This window comes from Convolutriloba macropyga, unplaced genomic scaffold (assembly GCF_964194025.1).
Source record: "Convolutriloba macropyga unplaced genomic scaffold, txConMacr16.3 SCAFFOLD_5262, whole genome shotgun sequence".
NCBI classification, from domain to species: Eukaryota; Metazoa; Xenacoelomorpha; order Acoela; family Convolutidae; genus Convolutriloba; species Convolutriloba macropyga.
In genome coordinates, this window is record NW_027451649.1 from 828 (window position 1) to 8,988 (window position 8,161).

Consider the following 8,161-nt stretch of genomic DNA (forward strand, 5'->3'; position numbering starts at 1 on the left):
ATCCTTAAGGATTTTAAAATTATCGATTGTGCTTTATTTTGGACGCCTATAAATTGATAAATGAACTGTCAATAACCTGACAAAACTAGAAAGCGTGTAAAATGGGCAAATATTTGAAAAAAAAATGTGAAGTCTAGTAGTATCAAAGGCAGAAAACCATAACTTAAGTTGTAAAACCGCAGTAAAGATTGAATTTTCATTCAGTAGAAAGAAAAAGTATTCTCTCATGGCTAACATTAAGCTACAATTTGAACAAATTAAGAGAAAATGGAGGCAAAGTTCAATAAGCCATTATTTTTATTAAAATCAAATAGTTTTAAAAGTCAAAACCACCATAAATTTTCAAGTAATAAACTAGATCCAAAAATTGGAGATAATTAGGAATCGAATTGGACCTATCACTGTTATTTAATTAATGTTTAAAAAAGATCCAGTTTTTTTTTATATAAAAAGACCGACTGATTACAATCCGAATTTTTTTTTGGATTGTAACAGTCCAAGATTGGTCCAAAACTAGCTCTGCTAATGCTCTTCGTCTTCTAAGAACAATTATTGTTTCGAATACTATAGATATAGACATTTTGTTAGTTAGAAATTGAAAATAAATGCTGCGTTTCTGATAGTCAACGCGTAAAGTTAGTAAAAAAAAGCACAGTTTTAATTACGGAGCACTCGCAACGGAAGTTGAAGTAGAATTAGCCCCCTTTTGAGTCTACAAGGAGTATGTTGGTGGTGTTTGGGTGTGTACTTCCTGCAAATTTAATCAAAGTGGACTAAAGAAACTTATTTTGTGCTGTTTTTGATGAAAAAGTCTGAATTTTGAAATATTTAGCCAGAATTTTTGACAAAAATATATAAAAATAGCCGACTATATTTTTTTTGTCTTTAAAATTAAACTTAACAAATTTTTTGCAAAATTAGCGAAATTTTAGTCAAAAAATCCGGAAAATGTGAATAAAATCAATGGAATTCACTCTATTTTCTCAGTTTAAACCTCGATAACTCCCTGTAAAAAACAAAAAATCAAAAATCAAAAAAATCCTTTTAATTGGATATTCTACGCAGGACAAGCTTTTTAATGATACCAGTTTCAACTCTCTACGATAAATATATCGATCGGACAAAATTGTCTGAACAAAAAAAAACCCATTTGAGTATATAATTCCCCCCCCCCCCCCCCCCCCCACCTCAAGAGGGGTCGGAACAATAAATTAATAATTCATTATTCTTCTCAACATCGTTGTGTTTTTCCGCCAGCATTTTAAGTGACTTTGCGCAACTTGCTCATTAATAGCGCTCTTCACTGGATGAAATCTGGAAGTCTATGAAAACTGTAGTTGAGAAAACATTGAATTTGTCCGGAAGATTTTCAGGACTGAGCTCTAAGATTATTTATCTTCCACACATTAGCATCTGAGAAGGATACATAGTGTTCAATGATGTTTTTTGAACTCGCAATTGAAGTACTAAAAAAGTGAATTGTTTTAAACAATCAATTGTTATAAATTTATTATTATTATAACAAAACTAATGCTCTGTTTCAGCTGGTGCGGATGTTGATCGCTCTGGTGTGTGTTTTCGCAGTGACGTGGATATTCTTTCACGTCGTCTTTCTCATCAACTTCTTTGACGAGCATTTCTTCGACGAATGGGTCCTCAAGGTATGTTGAAAGTCAGGGTCCGGACCCCAGTAACATAGTAAATCAGTATGGATTTATTACATTCCAATTGTAAGACTTGAATTTATCTAAAATTTGACATGAGCATTGTACTGGTCATCAGAGTAAAAACACAGAATTGAAATACTATGGTTCAATACTGATTTTGTTGGGAGGAGGGGGGGGGGGTCAAGTCCGGGGGGTTCTAGTCGGAAATGAAAAGCCACCATACTTATTTTTTAAATTTAAAAAATGACGAAACAGCAATTAATTACGTGAGAAAAAGGACGACATTTATTTGCGTGAGATAAACGGCAGTTATTTACGTGCGAAAAAACGACAGTTATTTACATGAGATAAAGGCTCTGATCAGTTATTTCCATGGAAAGTTCTTACGAGCGAAAAGCAAAAAGTAGCAATCCTTGAATTCACATTGAAACTCTGTCTTGAGCTTCTGAAATTCATAATATCGTTCATTAGTCATTCAACAATGCATAACAATATCATACAGGATTCTATAATATTAAACGCTTTACTTTATACAGGGTTATGACCCAATTTCGGATTATTTTTTGGTCATCCAGGCGTCTGTCTCTCAAGGTTTTACACTATTAACAGCTGGAGTTTCTACTTAAAGCTATACGAAACTCATATTTTCCTCAGTCTCATTTGGATCGTATTTTGAATATATTAAACTGCGTCACTGGTCGACCCAGTGAATCTGAATTTTTATCGGGCAAGATTTGATAAGATGCTGATCTTTATCAAAAATCTTTATCGTGTAAGGTCTTATCTGGTCTTACACGATAAAAATTCCGCCCTACGTGAACTTAAATCGTGTAAGATCTTATAAGATACTTATCAGATCTTATAAGATAATAATTCAATTTTGCTTGTAAGATCTCCCGTACCTGAGTCTCAGAGCTTTTAGCGCTGAACCAGCACATTTAAAGAGTAAAAACTTAGTGGTTACGACTTGATACGCAAATGAAAAGTTACAAGTACCCACACAGAAGTTCGTTCGAGTCGCATTAAAAGCAAACCTTGTTGGCGGGGGTTATGCTGAACATATTATTTTTCATGAAATTCTACTCAAAAATCATACTGGTCATTGTAAATTATGACATAAACAGAGTACTGGCTGTCCTAAAAACAGAATGTCTCTAGACTGATTTAGCGCTGATTTGCTCTCCCACCAGCCTACGGGCTGACAAAAGTTAATCGTAAGAGATCTGATAGAAAAAATTTATCGCGTGAGACCTAATAAATTATCTTACAAAGTCTTAGTCAGGCGACGCATAAACTTATAAGTATTTGTAAGACACGTTTGTAAAATCTTGCACCATAAAAAATCTCAAATGTCTGGGGCGAGTTATTAGTGCTAAACAGTCCTAGAAAATTTATGAAAGGTTTTTTTTGCTAAGTTGCAGTTCTTATTTTTTTTTAATTACGTGGAATGCGTTTAAATTACATATATGGCTGCGTGTCAGCTCAAATCTTGCAAGCGTTCACTTATAACTTCATTGCAACGTATCTTAAGTTCCATTTTTCTTGTTTTTTTGCAGTTATTAATTTTTTTTATTATAATCTGTATTTGCAGGGCTAACTTGGTTATTAAAACTATGATTATCAAATCAACGGGTCAACAGTAAAATTATGTAACATGTAACCTGATGAGATTTTGCACTTAGACACCTAAACAGTGTAAAATTAATTTCGTCTTGTGAGACGACAAGTATAACAAACTTTTCAATGCAACATCTACATTTTGAAAAATCTGTCAATAATCTAATGAAAAAAGAATGCACATTAGGTAAGGATCACTTCAAATAAACAACTTGTGCTTTTTACAAAAACTTTGGCTTTTGTCATTTCTTACAAAAAAAAATAGTTTTTTTTCTGCTATTCCTCATAACCCTTCTATGCGTTGCCTATGGGTTCCCAGATACAACGCGTGTGTTATTTTAAAGAGACTCACTATCCGTTAATATATCACGTGCGCTAAGGACAGGGCTGCCAATTTTATGCAACTGAAAACAAAAAATTGGGGGGATAACAAAAATGGACCGGCCGATGGAATATTTTAAAAAGTTACAATTTTTGCGCAGCGTTTGATTAGGATACAGATTTTGTATGATAATAGTTGTGACGTCACATGTTTCCTTACCACTTCAGGTTTACCTGGGGTCATTCTGGCTGGCAATGAGCAACACAATGTACAACCCAATGGTCTACTGCAGCCTAAATGCCACGTAAGGATTAATCCAAACACCCTATCCTACTACACAACTACCCCAACCCATCTAACTAATTATACTCTGTCACTTTAATCTCATATATTAAATTATATATTTAATCTCATGTATGTTCGTTTTTTCAAGGACTAAGCAAGTCCACATTGCCGAATTCTACAATGCTTAAAAATATTCACCGAATTTTCCAATTTTAAATGCATTTAGAAGATGAAGTTCGGGTTTTTCCCATGATAGCCCCCCCCCCCCCCCCCGTGAAATCATAGCCCTCCATTATGGTATAATTACTATGATGGGGGGTTAGGGGCTAAAGGTTATCTGACCACTAAGCGGGGGGGGGCTATAATGGGAAAGACCCGAAGTTTCAATGGCGGATAGCTCTTAAGTAGGCTACAGTACTGCAGAAGTCGAATCGTTAAACAATCGACGTAATCGAACTTCATAAAATGAGAAATCGAAATTTAGAAATGAAATGAGACACAGCGGATGAGAGGCATGGCCATGAATAGCAGTCCGCTGGGGCTCGCTACCACCCGATGCCTTGAAAAATGACGTAATTAGTTTCCTTGGTGCATTGAAAGACATGAATAAAAAACGACCACGTAGATCCTGTCAACAATGTATTATCTCCGAAGGATTACATAACGATTACATAACTTAACGCTTGCTTTCGTATCTGCTTACATTTACTTCGGCTTACTTTGCGCTCACCAATTTAAATCAATTGGAATTGTTTACAGAAACAAAAAATTACACGTTTTTTTTGCATTACAAGGCATAGCTTTTAGTTACCATTAGTAGTATAATAACATTATCGCTGCAGCTTACATATTTAATGGTTTTGCTGAAGTCGAAAGAAAACTTTCAGAATTCCGCAATTCTGAAATCCGACAAACTCGCTCTGGGATCGGATAAAATAATTCCCTGAGATGTGCTAAAATCATCTTTTTGTACAACTTATTCAGTTATTAGCTAACCTAGAAGAAAATTTATTGTTTAAATTTTACAAAATTTTAAAAGTTAAACATAAGTTTCTGCAAGGGAAGAAATTTGCCTATAACGTTTTTTATAAGTTCTTATAAATCACAAATGAGGGAAATTACGATTATTTTCATTATTGGTTGCTGTGCATTTTTATTCCAATTGTGTACTGTTTAATAGGAGGTAAGAACGTTTATGTTTGGCAAATAATAATAATGCAAATTACTTTGAACCTCTAACCCACTGCACAACACCTAGTAGTGCATGCAGTTAGGCAAATTTTAGAAAAATTATATATGCAACGCGTCTGACGCTTTTCTATATTTATGCTTCAAAAAGTTCATTACAAAATATTGCGCTGTTATTTGGGTAAGCTTATCTTAATTCCGAACAACTGAATCCAAATTTACAAACAGTAAATATACTATTAGATCAGTGTTCGGGTCTTTCCCATTATAGCCCCCCCCCCATTAAATTATAGCCCCCCCCCCCCATTATGGTATAATTACCATGATTGGGGGGGGGGGGGGGGCTATAGGTTATCTGACCACTAAGCTGGGGGGGGGGGGGGGCTATAATGGGAAAGACCCCAGTGTTCTATTAGAGAAAACAATACTTGAAGTTTTTCCTAGAATTTAACAGAAAAGCAGCATCAAAAAAAGTTTCCTTTAGTTGAGCCTTATATAGAATCTTTTTGTTAGAAAAAAATATTCGTTTCGTAGGATCTCTATCTTAAGAAAATAGGATTCTCTGAGAACAAGATGCTTTGACAATTGCTAGTTTGTTTAACAGCACAAAATAAGTCAATCGGATAAAACAATAGACAAAAAATCTCGGATAGCATAACACTCCTCCTCTAAATTTTTAAGTTTTCCGGGTAAGAACAAATAAATATAAGAAACCCACGATCCCGTGCAGTGTATTAAAGGGTAAATTTTATGATTTACAAGACAAAATTTAATCAATTTGGGATTTTTTTGCTTGTGCCCCCCAGTACGTTTTGAACCCCTCCGTTACAGAGCACGTCTCATTGCATAGTAAATCATTGTGTAAAACTATTGCACGTGCGTCTGGAGGTGCAAATAGTATGCACCCAATAAGCTTGGAGAGGGGGGGGGGGGCACAAACGATCCTTAATTTGATTATTTGTTTGATTTTGTTTTGCATCTGCGTATTTAAAAGAAACTGAGACAAAAAGTTGGAGTTTAAATTGAAGCCTCCATATAATTGACTCGAAAAACGTTACTATTGGAAAATGGAATAAAATAAAACTTATTGTTTTTGAAAACTAGATCAAGTTGGCGTTGAGGAAATCACGCATTTTGGGCAGATTTCTTTAGAACTTGAGTTTTATCGACTGAAATTGCAGTTTTTGAAAATGGCACCTATTACTTTAATCATTTAAGAATATATAATTAACAAATTTACTGACAAAAATTCAAAATTCAGAATCTTTTTTTTCTTTTTTGATTTTTGGCGTGAAGGAGCCGATTAAAATAGCAAAGTCCTTGTGGGAAAGTTACTTCATAGCCTATTAATTTTTCGAGCAAATATTTGGGAGCTGAGTAATTTTCTCCCAACAGAATTTATTTTTTTAACTTCAAAATTATTTGAGCTCTTTATCTATTAATGCTTGAAAACTGCTTCAAAAGAGTCTGTAAGCATTTTCAAAGTCAAATTTTGGTAGTTTTAAGTGAAAATAATCATATTTGCAGACTCCGAAAAATAGTTCCCCTGATCCCGCTTTATTGGCGCGTAATGTATGCATTTCCTTTGTGTTGCACGTGGTATCTTAACGGCGAGGGGCGGGGGGGTCTTCCCCCTATAAGACTCAAATTATCTGACAAAAATGGCGGAAACCAACTTTGTTTTCATTCAATCATTCATTATTTTTATTATTATTATTATTATTATTATTGTTATTATTATTAGTATTATTATTATTATTATTATTATTATTATTATTATTATTATTATTATTATTATTATTATTATCATTATTATTATTAATATTATTATTATTATTATTATTATTATTATTATTATTATTATTATTATTATTATTATTACTATTATTATTATTATTATTATTATTATTATTATTATTATTATTATTATTATTATTATTATTATTATTATTATTATTATTATTATTATTATTATTATTATTATTATTATTATTATTATTATTATTATTATTATTATTATTATTATTATTATTATTATTATTATTATTATTATTATTATTATTATTATTATTATTATTATTATTATTATTATTATTATTATTATTATTATTATTATTATTATTATTATTATTATTATTATTATTATTATTATTATTATTATTATTATTATTATTATTATTATTATTATTATTATTATTATTATTATTATTATTATTATTATTATTATTATTATTATTATTATTATTATTATTATTATTATTTGTAACGGCTGCTCTCCTATCAAAGTCAAGGAAAACTTTACACCGCCCAATTCGTTTCAGCGGTTTCAAATGTGTCCGGATATTGTGTTTTTGCAGTTAACTTTTGTGAACTGTATATCCGCTATACTGTAGATTACCGTTGCATTACTTGTTGCTCAATTACTCTTGATAACTAATTGATCAGCTTTGCTGTATAACCAACTTGTTTCTCTCAGAATAACAAAATAACTCAAAATGAAACAATCAAACTTTTGCTCGAGTTTTGGTTAATAACTCAAGTTATAATTCGAAATTGCAAAATCCCCTATGTTCAGCTCTAGGTAACTGTCCTAGCTACTGATTAGGGCAAATAATTTTGGTCTCCGATTCCTTAATGTTTTCGGAGAGTTTTTCCCGATAATCAAAATTTTACAAATGTAACCAAATTCGCACTTTGTGCTTCTCAGCGCACTCAATTGCTCAATAACGCAATCAATGAACTACACTAGGCTTCGTTAAAGCCAGTAAGAGAAACTGACTTTATGCTTTGCACAAAGTTTCTCTTACTTAGGAACTTTGTTCCTCAGAAAGAAAGTTTTGAGAATATCAAAGTTAATTCTCTTTTCACAAGTCAAAGTAAAGTCAAAACTGTACAATCACTAATATGATCTACAGAAACCAGACACGATAACAAGTAGTTTACCGCTCAAGAAAGCGTGCTTCAATACGCACTGTATGTCAGTTTGATAAGACAAATTTCACAAGTTTCAACTGATTTTTGGTAGTTTTTCAAGCTCCTTTTATGCTGCTAGTCACGTGGATTTACATGTCAAATTCAACTG

General features: G+C 32.3%; 1 protein-coding gene across 1 annotated transcript; it reads left to right on the forward strand.

The window, feature by feature from the left end:
* The first annotated feature begins 1,550 nt into the window (after nucleotides 1–1,550).
* On the forward strand, nucleotides 1,551–3,942 carry LOC142356870 (substance-P receptor-like). Its single transcript, XM_075408638.1, has 2 exons — nucleotides 1,551–1,661; nucleotides 3,834–3,942. Exons 1-2 carry the CDS (start codon nucleotides 1,554–1,556, stop codon nucleotides 3,912–3,914), a joined length of 189 nt encoding a protein of 62 aa, XP_075264753.1. The 5' UTR covers nucleotides 1,551–1,553; the 3' UTR covers nucleotides 3,915–3,942.
* Nucleotides 3,943–8,161: the final 4,219 nt, after the last annotated feature.

Excerpts from the sequence above, each read along its gene's own strand:
- LOC142356870 (XM_075408638.1), top strand. The coding sequence starts at position 1,554 with ATGTTGATCGCTCTGGTGTGTGTTTTCGCAGTGACGTGGATATTCTTT. Across the intron at positions 1,662-3,833 it reads TCGACGAATGGGTCCTCAAG|GTTTACCTGGGGTCATTCTG; the intron begins GTATGTTGAAAG and ends TTACCACTTCAG.